The following is a 26,343-nucleotide window of genomic DNA, read 5'->3' on the forward strand; positions in this document are numbered from 1 at the left end:
CTGTGGTACCATCTCCAAACTCAATGCCATCCCCAAGCAACATGTGACCAGGCTGGTGACCAGCATGAGGAGGTGCCAGACTGTTGAGGCTGCGTATGATTCTTCCACTCGCTACTGAGGCTCCTGACTGTGTTCAATGGATACCGTGTCAAATTGCCAATATGTCTTGTTTGTTCCTTGTTACTGATAGAGAGTTCAATCAACCCAATCTCCCAAACAACCCAAAACAATAGAGTCAATACCAACAGGAGGATACACTGGTTGACATTGGCAGAGCAAATTGGCACTTTTGATGTTGGCGCAAACTCGCAAATTCAGCTGTGTTGCTCATTCCACAAATGCAGGATCCTGAGACAGTGTAGGTAGGGAAATGAACAGGCTTTCTTATAAGTTTCCAAACTTCTTTTGATGACCTTTACATGTGGCATGAAAGTCCACTGATTTACCACGTTACAAGACCGCAGGTTCCTCTCTTGCGCTTTGTTTTGTCGTGGTATTGCTGTCAAATATGTAGGGAAATCCCACTTGATTCTTATTCCGAAAATTGATTTTTGATGAAAGTATAATGAATTTTTACAGTGTTTGACCAACAAGAGTTACTGCATTCATAAAACATCAAAGTGCAATTGAGTCCATCTAGCTGGACTGAGTCTCAATCTGAGGTCGGACTGATTGTCTTTTAGGACACAAGATCTTAGCGAAAGCCCTTCGAAAGCTACTGTGGCAGAGAGGGTACAAGAAGGGGTTGATAGCAGAATTCAGCCACAGCAGCCAGAATGTAATCTCATACCAGTAGTTCTCCACACATTGACCTCTACAGGCGGCGCGGATAATCATCAGTAGCGTGTAAGGAGCCCAGCAAATTCCAAAAATGCAGACAATAATGGCCAAAGATTTGGCGATCTCTTTGTCACGGGAGAGGCGAGCTCTCTGTGTTCTGCGGCCAGGCGCGAGGCAGGCGGCCGTGGGCTGAAAAGGTGTGGAGTCTTTCCGGCAAGGAGATAACTTCTTCTTCTGCATGGTGTCGGGGTCCCCGCAGGAAAAGCGGGACAGAAGGTCATCGTCCTCGATAACTGCAGAAATAGCAGCGGGCTCTCTGGACGAGACCTTCCGAGTGTTGATGAAGAACACGGACCAGGCGCCGGCGTCTCTGTGCGTCTTAGCTTCTCTCTGCGTGTCGCTGGTGTCCTCCGCACAGGTGGCCCGGCTCTTGTTCCTGCGGTGGATGTTCAGGTAGATGCTGAGGTTGAAGAAGGCCACCGACACAAAGGGGCAGAAGAACTCAAAGGTCGAAGCGCTTAGCAGGAAGTACCAGGTGAAATAAAACTCAGTGAAGCACTCGTCGGCCGGGACGATGCTTTGGCCGACGATCGTCTCCCAGAAGATGATGGCAGGGCCATAGAGGAGGAAGGCCAGCACCCACACGGCCACCATCTTGGTCACAGCATGGCGGGTCATGTTTCGCTGAGCCCTGTATTTCACCTGCATCAAAGGTACATTAGAAAAGTGACTGGCAGTGGTGCGCTGTGCGTGACAAGCGAATGACTTAAATACATGAAAGGCGATTGAAAATAATAGGCAATAAACAATATTGGTTACATTTCAAGTTAATTGCTGTTCACATTCCAACTGGCTGACAAACATGCTGGCTTTTGTTCTGAGAAGTTCACTGCAATGAACCAAAGGTGTTTGTATTGTACGGCCATGGTGAGTGTGGCTGGGAAAGAGCAATGTGGTAGACTAAATAAAACCCACTTATGGGTTTTTCTCCATGGAGCGTCAGTGAAGCTGGAAGGAAAGAGTTCCAAGCAAGGAGACATCTGTTTTCTCCCCAGTCTTCACCCATCACTCATTTTCTTCACATTCGACCCGTTTGCAGTTCACTGTCTATGTAGAGTAACTCATTACTTATCACACTACTTTTGCATTACTCTCATCAAAATAACTGCAGTAGCAGAATGACAACGCCGCCCCGGAACCATCCCGAGAAATAATTTAAAGGGTCTCAAAGTCAGTGTAAACCGTCCAAAATTCGAAATGTTATCCTTTTCCTTTGTTGTTGTCATCTATAGTGGTTATTTGCGTAAAAACACACAATTTGATTAGGAAATGCTTGTATCTTGATATAAATGTGTGTGTCTGTGTGTGTGTGTGTGTGTGTGTGTGTATGTGTGTGTGTGTGTGTGTGTGTGTGTGTGTGTGTGTGTGTGTCTGTGTGTGTGTGTGTGTGTGTGTGTGTGTGTGTGTGTGTGTTTAAGTAACTCAATTTGTAACTTGTGTTACTTGACAGAATAACTAGTATAATATTACTGAAATCATATTGGTAATAAGTTATATTACTAAGTTACTGCTAAAAGTAATATATTACATGTAATATGTTACTTTTTAACGAGTTACCCCAACACTGGTCTGAAGGCATTTATTTGTTTCACAATCAACTTCTCCAAAACTACTGTATCTCTGAGTCTGAACTGAATCTCTTTAACCAAATCACACACATTTAGACTATTCATGTGATCTCCTTTTGATAACTAACTAATGTATATATGTATATATATACAGTATGTTTTCACTTTCATCCAATGAGGCTCCCCTGAAACTGTTTGGAGCCCCCCCTGGGGAGGCCAGCCTCCCACTTTGAAAACCTCTGCCCTAAAAAGAGCATGTTCTCTGGGAGACTTTTAAAATACTGTTTTAAATCTCAGAATTAAGATGAAGTGGTGTGAATGATTCGGGCCATATTACAAAGCCATCGCGTTAATATAACACAAAGTTATGACATAATGTGTTAGCTGGTCTTATATGGAGCCAATGACTCAGAAGCAGTAAAGATGGGCTTGTTTTTGTTCTGATTAGATTAGATTAGATTTTTGTTCTGATTCTTTTTCATTTGTATTTGTTGACCTCCTCCATCTGTATTGCTGTCACTCACTGATAAGCAGAGTGGACAGCAACTGCCACTGTTTGCATTCAAAATATTTACCAACTAGGCATATTGTTCAAGCTCTGTGTTCAAACTGATTGGGCAAAATTAGAGATCTTAGATCTGTAAGGGAATAAAGCAGTGAATGTAAAATGGGCTTCTAGGCAAATTTGTACCTTTGCAGTAACACAAAACACAAGTGTGTGTGTGTGTGTGTGTGTGTGTGTGTGTGTGTGTGTGTGTGTGTGTGTGTGTGTGTGTGTGTGTGTGCGCATGTGCGTGTGTGCGAGTGTGCGTGCGTGTGTGTGTGTGTGCGCGTGTGTGTGCGTGCGTGCGTGCGTGTGTGTGTGTGTGTGTGTGAGTGTGTGTGTGTGAGAGAGAGATAATGAGTAATCTCTGCTGCCTACTTACTGCTCTGGTCACTGAGAGGAAGCGGTCAAAACTAATGAGGACAATGTTGAAGACTGAGGCGCTGCAGAGCATCCAGTCCATGACCAGCCACACCTTGCAGAGGCCCTTGCCCAGCATCCAGCGCCCTGTCAGGTTGTAGGGGATGTACACGGGGATGCAGCAGACACCTGGAACAGGCACTGGATGATGACTTAGCCCCAAGCAACACCTTCCTGGCTTCCTCTATGCCAGAACGCAATATGACAGGTCAAATGTACACCATCACACTTATCAACACCTCCACACCAATCTGGGAACCCAGAGTCTATCAGTCCGATGACTGTCAGACTGATAGACTCTGGGTGCCCAGATTGCCTCCACACAGTCTGATGCGTTGGGAATGGGATTCATTAAAATTAAAATTAGTAAATTCATGGATTTCGGTGACTGGCTGCAAAAACAACCCCTGCAGGGCGTTTGATTGGAAGACATGAGCTTTAAAGACAGACCTCTAGTCTAGGGCACCGGCACCCCCCCCCCCCCCCCCCAAACAGGTAAATGCACAATTTTTGAGCAATTTGAGATGAGTACTGAATTAAAGCCAGTGGTTCTCAGGGGTCCTTGAGAGGGTTCCAGGCGGTCCCCATAGCAAAGTCATGAATTGATCAACTTCAGCATTAGCTTATTTCATTTACAAGAAGTTAACGCAATTAGAGAATGTAGAAGAAGATTGTATTGAGTATCGTTTCACTGTTGTCTACATTACAGATAGCCTAGTTATGGCAGAAAGTGCATGCAACTCAAGGTGCATAGCTCTAACCAGAACCCATTCTCATTCAGATATCTTGAGGTGAGGTCAATGGACCCCTTTGAAAATGGCCATGCCAATTTTTCCTTCACCAAAATGTTGCTTTAATTGGAGCATTATTTAGCCCCCTTCCCAACAAGCTAGGCATGGTTGGTACCGAGGATTGAATTCATAATAGGCTACAATAAATCCAATGATGCGGTATGTTAACTTAAGAGAGATCACTAATTGGGGGGGTGGATGCCTTACAGAAATAACTGTTATAATGCTATGATAAATTTTATATGCAGAGACATGATCACTCCTTTAGTAATACCCAAACAAAAGGAAACATAATAGGCTACCATAACGACCATAACGGTCACCACTGAGTAGGCAGGGGGAATAAAAATCTCACTTTTTCCCCCTTTCCATTGACGGCCATTATCCATTCCATATAGAGCGAATTTCAATGCAGACACAGAAAGAGCTCGATGCCAACTCACCCACGAGAAAATCAGTTATAGCAAGGTTCAGGAAGAAGTAGTTGCTTTGGTTTCTCAGGGATTTATCCACAATAAAAGCAACGATGACAAGTGCGTTTCCAGCCACAACAACGACAACCAGAGTCACCATGAGGACCAATAAGATCACCACCAGGTAGCCCGGGAGGACAGCCTCGAGCGCCGCAGGAGTCAAGTTGCCGCTGGAATTGGACTCCAGCAGAATGTGAGCGCCCATAGTTAGTTTAATGTCAAATCATTATAGACATCTGGGAACAACAGTCACAAACACCCAACTAGTCGAGGCATGCGCTCCGCCGTTGCCTTCCACATTAAGGAATGAAGCATGATGAATGGAGACCTATGGTTAAATGAATACACTTTCCCCAAATTCCCCATTGTCCAAGGCTTCTCTGTGACCTGGAAAGACACAAGTTTGGATGATAATAGTGATTGTATATCCTTTGTGCGCGCTCTCCGCTGCCGCTGTCTGTGCGCTCACCACGGCGCGCACCGTTGATTTTGTCGCCACTGCTGTCAAGACAGAGTAAAACATAAAGACAGCGTCCGCTGACATTTTCCAAAATAAAATCATTAAATTATATTCTAACGTCTTTCGGGGGTTCAAATAAAACATTGTAAGGAGGAATAAATAGCCTACGATTGTTTTTATTCAAAATCCTTTTCACGGGCCTAATAGCCTATTAATGCAACAAAACATGGGCTACCAGACGCAAATGCCCACAATCTTTTATGATTGCATTTTATAAAGTAAATTCTGCACAGCATAATTGTAACCTATAGCAGTGGGCAGTGGCACAATTGTTTCTTATTGGGGCAGAGAGAGAGAGAAATCTAGCTTTTATTTTGAAGGGAAAGCTACGTCTGGCCTCTCACTGTGGTGATTTCGGCTTACTTGACGCTTTGCTCCTTTGCCCGTCGATCAAACGGTGGAGTGTGACCCATTTATTATACAGTCTATGAGTGTGACTGTGGAGAGGAGTGGAGAGCAATGGTTTGACATGATACTATGCCTAGAAAGACAAACACAATTCTGGTTCCATGATATCACATGAACTCCTTATTTTGGATTCACACAAATCACCCACAAAAGGCTTAACAATGCATTAGCCTACCCACTTTTCGTGTTTTTTCCAAGATTCTCCTTAAACTATAATAGCACAACATGGGGGCCCTGTTCAACATAAGATTCACAGTTCATTATGACAGGCAGCCCCCCATCATGAAATTCAAGCCGAGGGGTTCCCAACCTTTTTTGTACCTTCTCTCTCTCTCTCTCTCTCTCTCTCTCTCTCTCTCTCTCTCTCTCTCTCTCTCTCTCTCTCTCTCTCTCTCTCTCTCTCTCTCTCTCTCTCTCTCTCTCTCTCTCTCTCTCTCTCTCTCTCTCTCTCTCTCTCTCTCTCTCTCTCTCTATATATATATATGAAAAAGACTGTGATTGGTGGGATAGTTAAATTTCAAAGATGTTGGTTGAGGAAACTGTTTGTATGGATCAGAGAGCCTCTGACTGGTGTGCACATTAAAACACAAGGATCCAAGGGCCGTTTAACCATTTATTTTGTAGTAGGTTCGGCGTAGGTTCATTGGATGGATGATTTCTGTACAATAATAAACAACAAAGTATTAGTACATTGATGTGCCCACCAGAACTAACTAAAAATAACAAAAGGAATATAAGCTTACATTTGTTATGCATCCACTAAATTAGGTCAAAATAGGTTTCACACCGGTTGGTGTGTGGCTCCACTGGTCGGACAGGGCTGGTGGGCATCACCTTGCAGGTTCAAGTCTAACACAGTGATGCAAACATTTGCTTGTTTGTTTGGTGCTGCACAATGGTGGCAGGCCAGCTCTCAACTGGGGGTGAAACTGACTGAGGTTTTAAAGGGAGTGTGCAGGGTGATTAGGTATAATTGTGAGCAGCTGGGTGAGGTGCAAGAGGAACAGGTGAGGGAGTGATGCATTATGGTAAATTAAGTCCAGAAATCAAGCTTGGGATTTTTAACAGCCGCCCCTTCAAATATGGGCCCTGTTCCAATACCCTACTTGTACTTCTTTCTTGTAGTATGTACTGCCGCTGCCCTCACAAAGTATGGATTGTAGTGTGCAGCATGCATGCAAAATGCATACTATTGGGACACACTACATCTGTCGTCACGTGAGCTTCCTGAACTCCGACCTCTTGCTCACTTCCGCCGACGTCCGCAGCGCCACATTTGAGTTTTTTTTTTTTTTTTCAATAAACAAAGTCTGGCAGTAACAAACAGTACATTATACAAAAAATTCAGACTAAACATTTACAAAATTGGAACAGACAATCAAATAAACAAAATAAAATAAATAAAGCAAAAACATTAAGTCAGAGATCTAAACAGGAATCAAGATATGCATGTTTTGGTACACACCATGCTTGTTTGGTTTTAACATATTTCAAGGCTTTCTTAAAGTTAATTATCTCATTCATGAACACGCAGCTCAGTCAGTGCGACGTAACTCCAGTAGGTGGCGGTAATGCACAAAAAGTTGTTTGCCAACCGCCATAAAACATTAGAAGAAGAAGAAGAAGAAGACATAACTTCCTGCTGCGCAAAGGATTGTGGGGAAGTTTGGCTGAAGCAGCATGCATCGATGCATACTCCGAAATAGGAGCTGATGTAGTACAACATCCTGGTACTCTTGGCATACTGCATCTGACATACTATGTATTGGGACATACTAAATCTTTTTTTGCCTACTAAATAGTATGGAAGTATGGGTATTGGAACGGGGCCATGGAGTATTTGAATTAAGTGGAATACCAAGCTGGTTTGGTCAGGTGACAGTTCCTAGTAGGCTGCCCCTTGGAGGTAATGGGCAGCATGGTCATTCAAGGGGCAGGGATCTGAACGGGCTGGGTAACCTGGGAGGTCTAAGGCGGGGCACCACAGCAGGTTTAACACTAGGGCTGGGGAACATGGGAGGTCTAAGGCTGGGTAACATGGGAGGTCTAAGGCTGGGCACCACAGCGGTTTAACAATAGGGCTGGGGAACATGGGAGGTCTAAGGCTGGGCACCACAGCGGTTTAACATTAGGACTTGGTAACCTGGGAGGTCTAAGGCTAGCAGGTTTAACATTAGGACTTGGTAACCTGGGAGGTCTAAGGCTGGGTAACATGGGAGGTCTAAGGCTGGGTAACATGGGAGGTCTAAGGCTGGGCACCACAGCGGTTTAACATTAGGACTTGGTAACCTGGGAGATCTAAGGCTGGGCACCACAACAGGTTTAAAACTAAGGCTGGGCACCACAGGAGGTCTAAGGCTGGGTGCGACAGCAGGTTGGACCTTGGAGAGCTGGCCTGGTTCTGGAGTCCTGGAGGTATGGTGGTGGCCTCCTCTCTCTGCTTGGTCTTATGCCTGCATCTGTCCCAGGCTGTAGTTCGGCCCTTGGATCCATATCCAGTCAGAGGCTCAATCCGGCTCGAAGGACCATGAAAAAGACTGTGATTGGTGGGATAGTTAAATTTCAAAGATGTTGGTTGAGGAAACTGTTTGTATGGATCAGAGAGCCTCTGACTGGTGTGCACATTAAAACACAAGGATCCAAGGGCCGTTTAACCATTTATTTTGTAGTAGGTTCGGCGTAGGTTCATTGGATGGATGATTTCTGTACAATAATAAACAACAAAGTATTAGTACATTGATGTGCCCACCAGAACTAACTAAAAATAACAAAAGGAATATAAGCTTACATTTGTTATGCATCCACTAAATTAGGTCAAAATAGGTTTCACACCGGTTGGTGTGTGGCTCCACTGGTCGGACAGGGCTGGTGGGCATCACCTTGCAGGTTCAAGTCTAACACAGTGATGCAAACATTTGCTTGTTTGTTTGGTGCTGCACAATGGTGACAGGCCAGCTCTCAACTGGGGGTGAAACTGACTGAGGTTTTAAAGGGAGTGTGCAGGGTGATTAGGTAATTGTGAGCAGCTGGGTGAGGTGCAAGAGGAACAGGTGAGGGAGTGATGCATTATGGTAAATTAAGTCCAGAAATCAAGCTTGGGATTTTTAACAATATATATATATATATATATATATATATATATATATATATATATATATATATCAGAATCAGAATAACTTGTATTGCCACAGTATGCAAGTTACATACGAGGAATTTGTCTTAGTGTCTGTATGCAGCGCAGTGGCGCCGGAACGAGTTTGCAATTAGGGGGACAAAAGCAGGAAGGGAGTCTTGCCGGCAAAAAAAAATTATGTTGTTTTTTTTACGTTTGGATGATTTTTAGCCATATTTAGAGGAATATCTAATTTTAAATTAACATTAGGATTATACTGTAGTGATGTCATTATTCAGTATTTTCTCCTTTTCTCACTCACTTGGTGACCTGCTCTCCCTTTCTCTCTGATGTTGCCTGCAGCTCAGGAACAGAAAACCTGCGGCACCGGAACTGATGGTGCCTGCAGCTCAGGAACAGAAAGCTTGCGGCACCGGAACCCTCTGTTCCTGCGCCGCAGGGACCATCAGTTCTGGTGCCACAGGCTTTCTCTTCCAGCTGTGGCCATCATCAATTCCGGTGGGTCCCTCGACAATTCATCCTTGACCCCCACATTTGGGAGTGAGTTCGGCCGGGCGCCACCTCGTACTGTTAGATGATGTCAACGATGATGATGATGATGATGGATGATGTCAGTGCTGTTGTCAATGATGATGATGTCACCAAGGATGTCAACAGTGATGATGCCACAGTGATGATGTCATAATTGATGACAATGTCATCATTGATAATTTCACTGGTGATGTCACTCTTGACATGATGTCACTGTTGAAGGTTATGATGCCACAGTGATGATGCCAAAAGTGATGATGTCATAATTGATGAATGTCATTGATTTCACTGATGATAGTGATTTCACTTCTGATGTCATACTGTAATGTCATGTCACATTTGAAGGCTATAAGAGTCAGCTCTGCCAGCTTCGTAGAAGACATATTCCGGCTGTTTGAAAGAACAAGAGCAGAGTACAAGGAGGAAGTTGCTCATTCAGAAGAGGAGATGGACCAACAACGAAAACTCCTGGATGCTGTGCGGTTACACAGAGAAGCCTTGCCTCCAGACCTTCAGAAGCTGCTGGTCATTAAAGAAGAGGTTCCCGCTGAGCAGCAGGAGTGGAATGCCAGTCTGGACCAGGAGGACCCAGAGCCCCCACACATTAAAGAGGAAAAGGAGGAACTCTGGCTCCGTCAGGAGGGAGAGCAGCTTCAGGAGGACCCAGAGCCCCCACATATTAAAGAGGAACAAGATGAACTCTGGACAAGTCAGGTGGGAGAGCAGCTTCAAGGGCTGGAGGAGGCCCATATCACCAAGTTACCATTCACTGCTGTCCCTGTGAAGAGTGAAGATGAGGAAGAAAAACCTAAGTCCTCTCAGCTTCATCAAAGCCAAACTGAGGAGAACAGAGAGGCAGAGCCTCAACTGAGCAGCTCAACTCAACAGATGAAAACAGAAGCTGGTGGAGAGGACTGTGGAGTATCAGAACCAGCCAGGAACTTAGATCCAGCAAGTAGTTTACCACCAGCTAGTGATGACAAGACTCCAGACTCTTCTGAACATGGGACTGAAGACAGTAATGAAGAATGGATGGAAGCTGAACCTCAGTCAGGTTTAGACTCACTGACAAACAGTGAAGTTCTTGAGAAGAAACACTTGAGTTGCTCAGTCTGTGGTAAAGGTTTTGGTCATAAAAGAGACTTGAACAGACACATGATAGTCCACACAGGTGACAAACAATTTATTTGCTCAGTCTGTGGTAAAGGTTTTGGTCGAAAAACAAGCTTGAACAGACACATGATAGGCCACACAGGAGAGAAACTACTTAATTGTTCTGTTTGTGGTAAAGGTTTTGGTCATAAGAGATACTTGAACAGACACATGATAGTCCATACAGGAGAGAAACAATTTATTTGCTCAGTCTGTGGTAAAGCTTTTGGTCAAGAAACACACTTAAGGAGACACATGATAGTCCACACAGGAGAGAAACCATTTCTTTGCTCTGTCTGTGGTAAAGGTTTTGGTCATAAAAGACACGTGGACAGACACATGATAGTACACACAGGTGAGAAACAATTGATTTGCTTAGTCTGTGGTAAAGGTTTTGGTCAAAAAACATGCTTGAACAGACACATGATAGTCCACACAGGAGAGAAACAATTTATTTGCTTAGTCTGTGGTAAATGTTTTGGTCAAAAAACACACTTAAGGAGACACATGATAGGCCACACAGGAGATAAACTATTTAATTGCTCTGTTTGTGGTAAAGGTTTTGGTCTTAAAAGATACTTGGACAGACACATGATAGTACACACAGGTGAGAAACAATTTATTTGCTCAGTCTGTGGTAAAGGTTTTGGTCAAAAGACATGCTTGAACAGACACATGATAGGCCACACATAGGAGATAAACTATTTAATTGCTCTGTTTGTGGTAAAGGTTTTGGTCTTAAAAGATACTTGGACAGACACGATAGTACACACAGGTGAGAAACAATTTATTTGCTCAGTCTGTGGTAAAGGTTTTGGTAAAAAAAACATGCTTGAACAGACACATGATAGTCCACACAGGAGAGAAACAATTTCTTTGCTCAGTCTGTAGTAAAGGATTTTGTGATAAAGTAAAATTGAAGAGACACATGATAATCCACACAGGAGAGTAATCGCCATCTGTGGTAGAGGGGGATTTGAGTTTTTATGTATGATACTGTATATATATATATTTGAGCTTTGTTGTGTTATCCTCTGTACATGTATCACAAAAACAAACACTTAATAGTCAATTCCATAGGATCAGGAGAATATGCAGTACAGAGGCCTCTTTCCAAAAAAAGTCACACTTTGAAAAGAATGTTCAAAATGAGTGGTTACTCAGAATCGGTCATAGAGAAAGCAGCTCAGAAAGTTTCTTCCAAAACTCAAGAGGAGTGCCGACGTCCCACCCAAAAAAAGGACACACTGCAACCTGTACAGTGTATCATACAATACTCTGGGAAAACACTTTGAGAAACATTCAACACCACCCCTCGGATAGTGTACAGGAGACCGCCCAACATTGGAGATCAAATGGTACACTCAGACCTGCCTCCTAACAAACCCCACGCATTCATGGATGACCTTCCAGAAATAGATGCTGTGGAGCATGTGCACAATGTCACTTTACAACAAAATACAACTTTTTCCACCATCCATCAACAGGAAAAAAGATGAGCATAAAAGGAAAAATGTCATGCACAACTACCAATGTCATCTATATGCTGGTGTCCATGCGGAAAAGCGTATGTGGGAAAAACAACACGGCCACTGAAAACACACATAGCAGAGCATCGTAGCACAATAAGAGACTGTGATGAAAGAAGCCCAGTGGCTGTACATTTTAAAAATGCCCACCACAGCATCGCTTCACTCAGACACACCGGCATAGAACAAGTCAGTGTTCCAAGACGTGGGGGTAACATCAACAACCTCTTATTAAAGACAGAACTATGGTGGATCCACCTCTTGAACACCATGGCACCCATCGGACTCAAGCCTTTAAGGGGCTGTTAAAGTCATGGCTCAGATCAAATCAAATCTGCGACCACATTTAAACCCTTTTGTTTCATGTGTTGTTTTTGTATGTCCTTGAAAGTCCTATGTCCACCTTGGTCAATGTCCCTAATGTTTCCTGTTTTTGTTTCATTTGTGTTGCATACCGGAATTGAAGGTCTGTATGTGCCCACTTCACTTGAATTGCAAAGTTGAATGCCTCCTTCGTGTATATGTATGTCTCCTCTCCTTTTTACCCTATGTGTATGTATGTGTCACTTACATTGCTGTATGTATATGTATGCCCTATGTATGCACTAATTTTTGTATTTCTTCTTTTAAACTTTTTTGTACCTCACCTGTCGAGGGACTACGGATGGAAATTAGCTAAGGCTATAATCCGGCACATTTACATGCAAATGTTCATTAATGTTGCACTGTCCCTGAAAAAAAAAAAAAAAATGAGGCGTTCGATATCAGACCTTACTTATGAGGGGCCTCTGTACTACTGCATATATCTCACTTACTGAGTGCACTCAGTAAGTGACCACACTTGGCATCTTGAATCCATTATGTTGATGCAAGAACATTTGGTATGAGACATTTAATAAGAAAATGATTACTGTCAACACCATATTGTCATATAAATACATTTATAAATACATCATTTCACAAACTGTCTTTACAAAATCACAACTCTTTCATTTAAGCTGCCATTCTGCCCAAACTCTGCAAATACTGTAGGAATCTCGGTAATCGTACATTAGGTGCATCGTGATATGACATGCCTACTGTACAAATGTGCTATAGTAGAAAATGTGTTATAAGATCTTCCTTATTAAAAGTAGAACTTGATCTAAGTTAATACTGATTTTGCAGAACATAAAACATTATGCCACAATATCTTAATCTAAAGAATGTAACCCTATGAGCAACACACAATTGGCATGTTTTATTATCTCTCTTGGTATACTTAATTAACTCTAAAGCTTTTGCACAAATAAAGAGAAAGACTTCTCAGAGTCATCAATGCTTTGGGGAAGAGTGGGCTGTCAACATCCAGTGTGAAAGTGTCTCAGTTTACAAACCGATCAACAAGGGCCGATGAAATCACTGTGCTTTCTCCTGCACAATGATGTCGGTTACGCCATGAACTTGTGTGATCTGCTCGCAGTCCAGTGAAGCCAGGAATTTCCTTGGTCCAGGCAGGGTGGGGATGAAGTGCTCAGTCAGAGTCTTGGAGGCACGGCTGCCAATATCACTGAAGGTGGGATAGGAAATGACCGTGAAAATCACAGCATGGCGTGTGTGTGTGTGAGAGAGAGAGAGAGAGAGAGAGAGAGAGAGAGAGAGAGAGAGAGAGAGAGAGAGAGAGAGAGAGAGAGAGAGAGAGAGAGAGAGAGAGAGAGAGACAAGATAGATTGGGTAAAATGGCAAGGAAAGTGAGTGAGCAAGATAGATTCTTGTCCTTACCCAACAGCAATCGTTCGAGCACTCAGCAGGCCTAGCCCTTCCATGTGGATTACCACTCCTTTCAGCATCCGTGGGAGTGGGTTGGTAAAGGAGATTTCTGCTGCCATCTTTGTCCCTACCATGGCCTCCCCGATTGGCTGCGTGGGAGGGAAACAAATGAAACGACGAAGGAAAACAACGTCAGGTCTGAAATGGCCTTTTACCGTAATCTCTCCAATAGTATTTTCATTTTGGCTCACCTTTATGATGAGGTCTGGGGTCCTGAGTCGGAAGCTGAACTGCGTGGCCAGGACCTGCTGTGTTTCACTGACCCGTCCCGACAGCGTCAGCATCAGAATGGCTTGATCCACTAGCTGCTCCTGGTAGTCTCTGTACTCAAGGATCCACTCCAAAGATTTCTCTGTAGACAGGGGATGACAACCAAAAACAGGGGAGATTAGGGTGACTGTTCTGGTCTTATCATGTATTGTATGTTTCTTCTACACACACACGGCTATATATATATACACATAATATATATATATACACATAATATATATATATATATATATATATATATATATATATATATATATATATATATGTATATATATATATGCATATATATATACATATATATATATATGTATATGCATATGTATGCATATATATGATATGTATATATATATATATATATATATATATATATATATATATATATATATATGTGTGTGTGTGTGTGTGTGTGTGTGTGTGTGTGTGTGTGTGTGTGTGTGTGTGTGTGTGTATATGTCATTTATGTCATTTATTTTCAGTAAACCTATACTCTCACTGAGCAGGCGCTCCACTCACCCTCACTGGGCAGCAGTTCCACCTCTGTTGTATCCTTTCTGACCATGGCCTTGTGCACACCGGTGTAGTACATCACTGCCGCCTGGCTGTGGAGGAAGATTTTGCGATGCTGTGTGCTGCTGCTGTTACGCAACACAATGGTCAGCTCTGCATCGCCTCCCATGCGAGGACCTTCACCATCCATGGTCACTTCTACAGAGACGTCCTCTGCTGTGGGAGACGAGTAGGTTTCTGGCTTGGAGCCGTAGCGGGAGGCTGTTTCCACAGCAATGCGCTCCTCCTCTGTGCCTGAGAATGACAAAAATATAGTCATATAGTCATACCTCCGAGTGTCTGTAATCTTCCCCAAGACGTATTTTAGTGTCTATCCTTTATTTGATGATACCTTCAGGGTGTTTGTAAAGGTGTGTGATATCATTGCGCTCATCAGAGCCAACAGCCTTGGTGCTGATGAAGTGGCCCACTCTCTTTTTCTCACTGTAAACTTGAGTGAAGGTCCCATCTAGGTTCCTCTGCCAGTAGATTTTATCACTGTTCACCTACAGGTGCACACTGAGAGAGTGAGTGGGGAGGAGGGGGGGGGGGGTAGCTAACGAGACTGCAAATGTCTGTGTTGTAGACAATACATGTATCTTCCACACGTGTTTTAAAAGCCTAGGAGAGGATTTGAGTGATACACCAACCTCAGCAAAGACAAAGGGAGTGTCATGTTTGAGGTACACCTGCCCATTGCGGACAGCAGTAACTGAGGCGGGGCCGCAGCGGAAGGTGCCCTGGCTGGTCTCCTGAGGCGTGGCGTCAACTACCTGCCAGCCTCCCATGCCTGGAGGCAAGTCCAGACGCACCATCCAGCAGTCGTTCCACACATGGAAGTTCCTAGAGCAGAAGTGGTGGATTGTCAGGTTTCGTAAACTAGAGATATGATGCGGATTACAGGTAAAGAAAAGTGGGTTATGAGTGAAAAAGCGTGACCAAGACAAAACACACCAGATAGCGTCGGAGTTTAGGTGATCTAAAGGGTCCAGGTTCTCATCAAAGTACACATCTGTTGTCAAAGAGACGTCCGTGTCGTGGGCAGAGTTGAAATTGGTGACACTGCGACTGGGAATGCCCAAACATCGCAACACTGCAGAGAAGATGGAGAAGAAGATGTGAAGGGTCATTGATCAGTGTGTGGCGCTGTTACAACATACACACACAAACCTTCCGTCACATGAACACACGTAGTTGAAAAACAGTTCACCTGTAGTGGTAACTCCGGAGAAGACCCAGCACTGGCCGTATTTGACAGGAGTGCCTCCGCTCTTATGGTAGGTGTTGAGAATTTCCACACTGCCGCTCCAGACTGTTGGAGAATTTCCACCTAAATAGTTTCCAGACCAGTTACCCTGCAGGACACCGCGGTCATCAGGGGAGTTGATCTGGATGGATGAAGATAGTGGAGGAGTTGGTATAGGTTGGGATTACATGAAAAGAAATATGAAGATAGCTCTGGTGTTAAATGTTTTTATCAGTTGCAATTAGGGCTGGAGTGATATGGTTGAAATCAATATCACGATAATCACAAGGATTTTTCTTGATATCAATATATATCACAATGTGGTTCATGTATGCAAAATCTCATTGACGTGAATGATAATGTTGTGATATCAAACAAAACAGCTAGTCTTAATGTACAATTTGCTTGTCATCAATTTAGACAGCAGAAATGTGTCACAATATTAACATATCTTCATATCATCACGATATGATTCCACTGAAAGACGATAATATTGAATTATCACCCATTGCAATCCATGCGTTTCTTTGCGTGCAGTTGCTGTAGTCTCACCATGGCTGAGATGACTCGCACCACATTAACAGGGTCTCCCCATCCAGATGGAGGAGTCCCACTCTTTTCCAGGACGTACAGGCAAGCGGCAAGAACCCCTTCGTCAAACTGTCAAAACAGAGACGAGAGGAGGAGGGTGGGGAGTGAGAATCAGTTGACTCTACTTAATTCATTCACAATCAAACACGGATGTGGGAGGACCATACAGTCAACTCACCTGTCCGTAGTTCCATGTCCGAGCTCCTATTTGTTTCTCTGTGCCATAGTACATTCTGCCGACGTCGTTCATGACATACTCCTTCCTCTCCTCTTCAGCATCCATGAAAACTGTGTCATCTGATAGACAGGAGGAGTGAGAACATATTTCTCTGAAATGGGAAGTAACTCAAATGGGAAATAATGTAACTCAAACATGAGATCAGTTTCAACAGTGGGTAGCATGGAGTCTTTCTCTCTGAGCGTCTATAGTAGGGTATAGAGCTCAACAGCTCCCATTCCATCAGAGAATTCCCCATTCATTTTCTCCATAGACATTGAGATAATCCTTATAAAGAGTTTTAAGCTTGGAACCAAGCTAACTAGTCACCTACTGAATCGGGAGTGACCATAAAATATTTCACTTGGAGCAAAAACAAAACATAAAAAGCGAGAGAGAAAAATCTATTTTCTATCTTTTATTTTATTTTATTAATTTTATTTTGAGTTTTTATTTTTGCTCCAAGTGAAATGTTTTATGGTCACTCACGATTCAGTAGGTGGCCCCTTGGCTTGGTTCCAGGCTTAAAACTAAACTCTTTATATAAGGATTTTTTTTAAACATCTATGGAGAAAATTAATGGGTGATGGTACAGGAGCTGGAAAAAGTGGGCAGTCACTGTTGAGCTCTATATGGTATACTGTATGTTAGCTTTTCTTCTTCTTTTCTTCTTGTTCGCAGTTCCGTGTGCCAGTAGTAGCAACAATAGCACAGAACTGGCTGACACCTGTATTTATAATCTCAGTGAATGTGTTATTATGGCATAATGCTGTAACCCCCCCCCCCCCCCAAAGAAGGAGGGGCCACTGAGTGAAATAGGCAAGAGAAATTGTTCTGACTGTCAGTCAGCCTTTTAACCATGCAAGCAAAAGTGTAGATGGATAGCTGTCAAACTTGACAGTGCTGTGTTTTCCCAATTCTTATATTCTTGTTGTAATTCACTAGAAGGCACTCCATGATTCAAATGATTGATAGCGAACCCCACCTAGCCCATGTCCTCAATTTCATCATGCTTACATATCAACCTTGCATGTGACTTGTGTGTGAGGGACGGGCTCTATCAATCTCATGTAAGAAATTAAACCTTTTTATCCCATATTTTACCTTCACACCAGGGGTTGAACAGCATGTAGATGTCATTGGTTGGGTCGTGTGTGGAGGTGGCCTCGCCTTTTGGGCAACGTGTTGCCACTGTGAGTTGGTATCGGCCAATGACGGCTGTAGGTAGAGAGTTGACGGACAGCTGTATCCTGTTGCCATCCTGTTTGACAATCGCAGCTTCCCAGCGATCGTCCTCCAAGTCTTCCACCAGAGGAATGATGACATGGGTTGCCTTTGACACTGTTGGCAGGGGCCCTAGAGACATACCACAGCCATGTTAAAGGAACACTCCGCCCATTTTCAACCAGCTTTGTATCATTAGAACATCAGTAGTATATCAGAAAACTGTAAACTGTTTTGAAGTCTGTCATTTAATTTGACAGTGATTGAGTGTTAAAGTGTGGACCAGTGATGTCACTGGTCCACACTTTAACACTCAATAACTCAAATTAATAACTCATTAACTCAAATCAACTCTCAATAACTGTCAAACTATTCATCATTCATCTAGTTTGACAGTTATTGAGAGTTGATTTGAGTTAATGAGTTATTCATTTGAGTTAGTGTGGACCAGTGATGTCACTGGTCCACACTTTAACACTCAATAACTGTCAAATTAAATGACAGACTTCAAAACCGTTTACAGTTTTCTGATATACTACTGATGTTCTAATGATACAAAGCTGGTTGAAAATGGGCAGAGTGTTCCTTTAAGTATGAGGACATAGACAAAATGCACTCAGTATGACTGGTTTCAGATGTAATAAGGAATATAGGAATATACTGTAGTAGTGCATTAAAGGCGTACAATGATGCTGGCGTCGTGAAAAACCATGCCTCGAGCGCCAAGATTTTTTTCCAACCTTTTTTTCCAACCTTTTTTGTATTAACCCACACCTGCATTCCTACCTTGTGGGGTGTGTTTGACTAAACGAAGGCAAAATAGAAACAGCCCCGGATGCTCACTCACGCTCTGTCTCTCTCTCTCACACACACACACACACACACACACACACACACACACACACACACACACACACACACACACACACACACACACACACACACACACACACGTCATGACAGGTCACACATTGCAGTTCATGTCATCTGATCTTCATGCTGCTGTACTATAAATGGAATCGCAACCTAGGCACCAGTTTACTGTGCAGCTACTCAAGAGCCTATCATGTACCGGTCTGAGCACTGCAGTAACTGCACATACTGTATCATGGGTGTAGACATTAAAAAAATATAACAAAATAACATACTGCATAATTAAGTAAAAAGATTATGACTTAAATGATGACAAAAAAAAATATTAACATTTTATTTTGAAATTAAACCTTTTAATAATTCTCTCTAAGCTTAATTTCTTACAGCATGCAACTGTAAATGTAGGATCTATACTATTCTGTGTGCCGTCCTCTCTGCCTTACAACATTCAACACAGAGAGAAATGGAGAATGAGAAAACAGGCAGCGGGTAAGTCTCAGAGAGCCGGTAGTAGGAGTGCTGATGGTGTATTGTCAGTGGATGAGGGTCCAGGGAGAGCGACTCCAGAATTGTTACCATAGCAATAGCAACCAAAAACCTCTATTTATCTCTCTAGGCACAATGGCTAGTGCAATTATGCAGATGCAGGTCAACCTTAGGAGATGCAACCATGTGGCATGTCAGGCAACTGCTAGTGTGTAGGCTACAACTGTGTGTGTGTGTGTGTGTGTGTGTGTGTGTGTGTGTGTGTGTGTGTGTGTGTGTGTGTGTGTGTGTGTGTGTGTGTGTGTGTGTGTGTGTGTGTGTGTCCCCCCTCCCATGACTCTCCTATGGGATCTCTTATCATGTGTATCTCTGGGTTTCTCAGGGCAACAGGGAGGCACGTGAGCACACTTTGGCCAGGGTGGCTAGTGGCCATCCAGTTTCACACTTGGCCACTCAAGATTAGAGGAATTAGTATTTATAAGCATGTCTGTTGCCTGCAGAATGTCAAAAACTTTAACATGTACATTGATTTTAGTGTTGTAACAGTCCACCAGAGGAATGTCTAGTTCATTCACAAAACATGATCAGTCCAAATCAGGGCACTTGGTAGAAAGATAGCCTACATATCTCCCCTTCCCTCCACCCTCAATCAATCTCAGAAAACACTTTGACATTTTGTTTTTAGTATTGGTAAGAAATGTATGTGACATAATGGGAATACTATGAACACCAATATTGGAGAATATTTTGAGAAGTGACCTGTAACATTCAAATGCAGTATATTAAAAATGTTTGCTGATGGTGATTTCTGTGAGGGAGTCTCACTGACCTATTTTAAGCTCGAGATGAAGTTGGTCGGTCTTGGAGTTGAAAGGTCGTGAGAGGTTAAGCCACATCTGGAAAGTCTGTCCTCGGCGGATGATGAGGTCATTGCCGTGGTAAAGATCTGTGTGATGCTCCTTGCGGTTCTGTCCCGATTTGTTTTTCATCAGGTCTACCGATCCCACTTTCAGAAGGAGTTCTGCAAAAACAGATGCATGCATGTTATGTGACCGGCGGCATGTTTCCTTCTTTTCTCTCTCCTTGGAGCTCCTGCTAGCACCCTCTATCTAATTACCTCAGCAGGTGCACCTGCTGGAGACAATTAGCCCTCCTGGCTTAAAGGGACAGCTCACCCTAAAATCCAAAACACATATTTTTCCTGTTTAGAAAAAGAAGGTTGCGCTTCAACAATGGGCTTCTCAGTGGAGTGCCAAACCCAAAATCCAAAATATGTTCAAAAAACATTTCTTTTTTTCCAGTTCTTTTTTTAAACATATTTTTCCTCTCACCTGCAGTGCTATTTATCCATCTATATTGTTTTGTGTTAGTTGCCTGAGTTTTGCCACAGAGTTTCTGTCTTCTCTCCAATACAATGGAACTGGATGGCACTCGGCTTGTGGTTCTCAAATTGCCAATACATTTGATAAACTCAACAGCAATGTCTCTTTCCAGAAATCATGACCCCGTTACTCAAGATAATCCACAGACCTTGTTATGAGCAGTTTCATGTAGGAACTATTTTCCTTTGACCGAACTACACCCGCTAGCTGCTAGCTATTTCCTACATGAGACTGTATAGTTGCAGCTAGAGCAGCAGCAGCTAGTGGTCAAAAAAGAAAATAGTTCCTACATGAAACTGCTCAGAACAAAGTCTGTGCATTATCTTGAGTAACCGGGTCATGATTTCTGGAAAGAAACACTGCTGTTGAGGTTTTCAAATGTATTTTTTGTGTGCTTCGAGCACTACAAGCCGAGTGCCATCCAGTTCCATTGTATTCAAGAGAAGGCAGCCATCTCTATGGTTGATAACTCCAAAACTCAGGTAACTAACACAAAATTATATAGATGGATAAATAGCACTGCAGGTGAGAGGGAAATGTATGTATATGTATATGTATTTATATACATACATACATGTATATATGTATATGTATAATGTATATGTATTTTGGATTTTAGGGTGAGCTGTCCCTTTAAATTGGGACTGGAGGATCAGTGAGAGGAGACCTACATACACCTGACAGCAGAGCGCTTGGGGGAATCTTTTTTCCCCCTTCTAGTTTTTTGGGGTTGGAGATCTCAGGTAGTCTAGATATTGTTTTGTAGTTTAGCTTTACCCCTTCTTTTTTGGGGGGTAGTTTAGGGAAAAGATCACTTTGATTGTAGCGGATTGTAGTTTTTTGGGGTGTCAGCCGGGGTTTAGTCTGACAATGTTGTGCACACCGGATAGTTAGGTTAAGTTAGTTAGGTTAAGTACATACATAAGTGCATGGGTAGCGAGCAGACGGTGGTATTTGACAATTTAACTGGAGCTCAGCCAAACTTTATTTCACATTAGTTATTATTGTGAATTAGATTCTAATTCACAATGAAAACTAATGTGAAATTATTAGGAAATGGTCGGGGGGCCACTCTGCACCCTGTCGCAGGCCGCATCTGGCCCCCTGGCTGCAAGTTGAGTATCACTGGCCTATACTGTCGTTCTCTCCTCGCAGGTCAACCAGCCAAAACCATCCAGAGGTTACAGTATGTGCAAAACTGTGCTGCCCGGGTCCTCACCAAAACCCACAAATCAGAGCACATCACCTCAGTCCTTCACCGCCTTCACTGGCTCCCAATAAACCAACGGATAACCTTCAAATGACTCAAATGACAAATGTGTTCAAAGCTATAAACTGTACCGGTCCAATCTACCTTCAGGAACTCCTCAGCCCCCAATCCTCACCTCGGTCACTCAGGTCTGCAAATTACAATCTCCTTGCTGTACCAAGAACAAAGCTGGCCAGCATGGGTGACCGTGCCTTCTCGTCGCTGGGGCCACATCTCTGGAACCAGCTCCTCCCAGCAACAACCAGGGCATCATACTCGCTCGCTGCTTTTACATCAAAACTTAAGACCCACTTGTTCCTCTCTGCTTTTCCCTCGGCCCAAGTTCTTATGTTGTCCTTTTAAAATGCTGTCACAAATGCTATGCATTTTTTTAACCCTTTTATCATTTGTGCTTATTATTGTCTATTTTATGTGTAATTGACCAGTTTTACCATGTTGTTATGATTGTTTTACTCTCTGTGATGCACCTTGACATTTCGTTGTATTTTAAAGTGTGCTATATAAATAAAAATCCATTAATTTGTTTGATGAATGATATGATCATGAGCTTTCAAAAGCGTTAGTTACCGTCAACCTCGCCATCACCATCCACAGGCTTCTCGCCGTTCGTCCCTTCCTCCTTGTCCTTCTCGTCGATCCCGGTGACCACGGTGTCTGTAACGTCGTCGTCATTTGGCCTGGAATAGCAGCAACGGCAGACCTTACGCAGCCAGCGGCGACACCCCCCCTCCTCAGCATCCTGCTCAGCATCCTTTACTTCTAGTTCTTCTTCGTCTTCCTCTGTGTCCTCCTCCAATTCAAGAGTGACAGCTGGGAACCGGCCGACTGCAAATCTGTTTCTGATTGACCGTGTTTCTACAGGCATCCTGAGAAAAGAAAAGAAAAACAAAATGGGTATGGTAAAATAGGTTCATAAGACTTCTGCCATCAGGCTCTTGCTATAGACTCAAGGGGATAAAGAGACGAATAGGTTTAAGCATTCATTCATACCCTGCGCAATTATTCTGTTGAACTATAAATATGATGACTGAAAACTGGTCTGGGGTGTGCATTCTTTTTTTTATTAGCACCTCTGCACATTGAGTCTATATTATCATGAGTGCATGTTTGCCGTTTTCATGCTACTTTCAATAGAAGCTGAGTGTTGGTTATATGGTTATCGGCTACTGGTGTCAACATCAACATTCAATCTATAACATCCAGGTAGCAAAGCCAAATGCCATTGCTAAATACATATTTTTATGATAAACCTACCAAAACATTAACTGATCTTTAGTCACCTGGGGAGTGACTTATTTACATGAAATATCTTTTGTTTGCTTTCAAAATAGAAAAAATAATGAAATATTCATTTGATCATCCAACACTGCCTGCTGCTGAACAGATTAAGGCGATCACAGTAGGATCAAATCATCCTGGATTTGTGTGGATATGTCTTCCTCTTGGTGTGAAATAGGAAAACTATTAACTGTGTTGAACATCAACACACATGAGCTGTTCTACTGATGATCAATTAGAGTCTGATTTCTGAGTGTTGTGACAGTATGCAGGTTGATTTTCTGGGGAGATGAGCACACACCACCCGTTTTTCTACGATGAAATAAACCTCATTTGAGTGTAAAATCTCAAACAAATGTTTATTTCACAATCTCGACTAAAGTGTCTAAGAATCAAACATTAAAAAATTCTGCTGGATTATATAAAAGGCTTCACACCCATGCACGACTGGTAGTTTTCCTGTTGTCTCTTTGATTCCCCTTTATTCACCTCAATTGTGTCTCCAGTAGTCTCGCTGAGCCAGACCTATCTCCACACCATCTCACACAACACCATCTCCGCTATGGTTCCCATGAAAGCCTTTTCCACACTTCCTGCATTCTTCGGCCTCAGTGACAGTAACATGGTGACATAACAGGCTCTGATGAAGCAATACCAATACAGGGGACAGTGGACTCGTTCCTTATTCATATGCCAATGAGGATACTCAGGAAAGAAGTTGAGACAGAGAATATAAGTCGCAGACACAATGGAAGATAAGTGAACGTCTCCACCCAGCTCAGGCAAGGCGAAGCCCATGAAACAGGGGGGGGGAATCCAATATCAAAACAATTTGACTATAGGAGGACACTTGATATACTTTTGAATGATTAACTGTCTAGAAATGTATGAAGTCTCCATGGGATGGCAAAATTGAATGCAGGGCGAGCCCATGCAAACTGTTTGTATGTAAGTGAAAATGCAATGCACCACGGCCTCAGTGCCAAAAATATGAGGAAGGTCGATGAGAAAGACTCCATGGAATGGGAATGTGCTCCACATGGCAGGGATTATTACAGCCTGCTTGCAGTGTATCTTGGCCCAGAAACAGGATTCACACCCAGTCAATACATTTCTTTGTTGCTGCATCTGACAATCTGTTAAATGACACAGATATTTGCACAATCTCCTCTCCTCACCAAATCTGAACCGCAGAGAGAGTGGCACTGTGTGAAATGGAGTGAAAGTTGAGATGTCCGACAACTGAACCCAGTATGATTGATGGAATTTTCCTAACTTGATCCACCTCATCTGCTCTGCTGTGTCAAACTACTCAGACCAGACCAATATATCACACAGTAACATACGTGAATTGGTCATGTATTTGGCAAGCTTGGTGTCTTCAAGATCACTACTCAAATCAAATGGGGGCTAACTTTACTCACATTACGTTAGCAACAGATATGTCACACGCACGTGCTAGCCATCAAAGTAGAATATTTTCCTTGAGGAGGGTGATGATCCAGTAAACATCTCTCACCCATGACCTTGCCTTGAGGCCATAGCACTGAAGTCAATACACATTAAATTAAAGTATTCACTGTGTTCCTGTTCAGGTTCAACAAGCACTGAGTTTACAACTCTGAGCCAACTAAGTTTAAATGTTTTCCCCTTTGCACCTACAAGCAAGCTTGGGTATTTGACTTGTCTCAGCACTTAGGCTAACTAATAGCACACTCTTCAAGTCAGCTTGGAAATTATATACTACTATATTATGTTTGCATAGACTACAGAGATTTGGCTGATTGATTTGGCTGCTGCCAATGTTCTAGTCTCCATATAATTGTGTGTAAAGGAAGAAAATAGGATATCAAATTTTAAAACATTGTCTCACAGACTTATTGATGCCATAAGTGGTACCATGTGAAACTTCATTAACATAATGTTGGCATGGCCATATGAAGTCAATTGACATCTTTCTTATGGGCATCATCCCCTTTTCCTATGCACTTATGGTCACAAGAAAATTAATCTGATTATACATTTTTAAAATACAGGCTACATTTGTATGTAGCCTACTGTATATGAGTCTGAAAAAAACAGTGTACAGCATTTTTAAAGTTATAAATTATACAGCTCGTCAAATTGGTGAGATGAGATCAACACTGTCATATAGGCTACAGACCAAACAAATAATAATAATAATATAATCATAATCATCATCATAATGATAATCATAAATAAATCACACTCACTCAGTTCAGAAACAGCCGTTATGTGATAATGCAGACAGTGAAGGAACGATAATCCTTCGCGTGGTGTTTGTTTGACAAAGTTCAGACCTCCTTTTAAGAACTTGAAGATTGTAGGCACGCCTTCTTCGGTCAGTGCGTCACAGCTGGGATATGGAGGCACCACACGTTACAAATGCGATGTCATTGCTTTTCATAGGAACAGTTACAGTAATGTCATTGCTTTTCATAGGAACTAGTAGGCTACAGTGTGAAAAGTAGTTATCATCCCCTAAATTGAAGTTGAATTGTCCAGAAGTTTGATTGTCCCGAAAGTTTTCAAGATGACATTTGTCGCTGCCCAGTGCCCACTCAGTTTAGATGAGAAATGTCAAGAGGAGTTCTGTAGCCTACTTCAGGTGGAAATTATGGCAGATGGATGGGTTACCGGCGGAGGCTGGCTAGCGAGACTACCGGCCGCCCCATCTGGCGGAGTCAGGTAGGTGCAAATAGCCTCCTACATGATCGCCTATTGGTTTCACTGCATTCACAGGAGAGGTGACTGCACAGTGCGTGCCTTCGGAAATCACTGTCGAGTAGCCAACGGCTACCTAGCCCAGCCTGGCCATGCCCAATGGCCGGTCCGGTCCGGCCCGGTCGGGCCCGGCCCGGCCCAGCCCAGCCCAGCCTGGCCAGGGGCTCGGTCCCCAAACTTTTCCATGCCATGGCCCCCAAAGGCCAAACATACATTTTTATTATTTGTTTATTAAAAAGGATCGCCATTAGTTGACGTCATAGAGCAAGCCATCAGAACCATGGACAGCGCTATGACACCTGGTAACAGAATGAGTAGCCTAACAGACAGTCAAAGTATTTAAGCAGCACCTGAGAGCCGACAACCTGTCTCTTACACTGTGGTTCTGAAATGACCGCTGACTATTGTTTAATGCTGATGAATGTTGATTTTATGTTGAATAAGCTGAGCATATCATTTTGGGTAACACTTTACTTGGACAGCAGGGGCAGAAGTAA

At 42.9% G+C, this 26,343-nt stretch overlaps 2 protein-coding genes across 2 annotated transcripts; both read right to left on the reverse strand.

Moving 5' to 3' along the window:
• Positions 1-636: 636 nt before the first annotated feature.
• On the reverse strand, positions 637-4,841 carry LOC310785857 (histamine H3 receptor; the record flags this gene model as incomplete). The annotated part of the gene is made up of 3 exons (XM_083647016.1): positions 637-1,482; positions 3,335-3,501; positions 4,607-4,841. 3 exons carry the CDS (start codon positions 4,839-4,841, stop codon positions 637-639), a joined length of 1,248 nt encoding a protein of 415 aa, XP_083503142.1.
• A 7,918-nt stretch (positions 4,842-12,759) lies between these two features.
• On the reverse strand, positions 12,760-25,364 carry LOC310785970 (protein-glutamine gamma-glutamyltransferase K-like). The gene is made up of 14 exons (XM_083647151.1): positions 25,336-25,364; positions 22,391-22,689; positions 20,001-20,192; positions 17,693-17,944; positions 16,550-16,668; positions 16,333-16,440; positions 15,745-15,922; positions 15,489-15,627; positions 15,185-15,377; positions 14,887-15,040; positions 14,502-14,789; positions 13,910-14,070; positions 13,671-13,807; positions 12,760-13,458 (listed from the first exon to the last, which is right to left on the reverse strand). The coding sequence occupies exons 2-14, from the start codon at positions 22,686-22,688 to the stop codon at positions 13,308-13,310; spliced, it is 2,370 nt and encodes a 789-aa protein (XP_083503277.1). The 5' UTR covers position 22,689; positions 25,336-25,364; the 3' UTR covers positions 12,760-13,307.
• Positions 25,365-26,343: the final 979 nt, after the last annotated feature.

This window comes from Poromitra crassiceps, assembly GCF_964638095.1.
Source record: "Poromitra crassiceps genome assembly, chromosome: 12".
NCBI lineage: Eukaryota > Metazoa > Chordata > Actinopteri > Beryciformes > Melamphaidae > Poromitra > Poromitra crassiceps.

Bases quoted from the DNA above. Each gene is read 5' to 3' on its own strand.
- LOC310785970 (XM_083647151.1), bottom strand. From the start codon at position 22,688: ATGCCTGTAGAAACACGGTCAATCAGAAACAGATTTGCAGTCGGCCGG. The intron at 16,441-16,549 runs GTGAGTTGACTG...CTGTTTTGACAG, and splicing joins GGACATGGAACTACGGACAG to TTTGACGAAGGGGTTCTTGC. The intron at 15,628-15,744 runs GTGAACTGTTTT...TCTTCTCTGCAG, and splicing joins CTCCGGAGTTACCACTACAG to TGTTGCGATGTTTGGGCATT.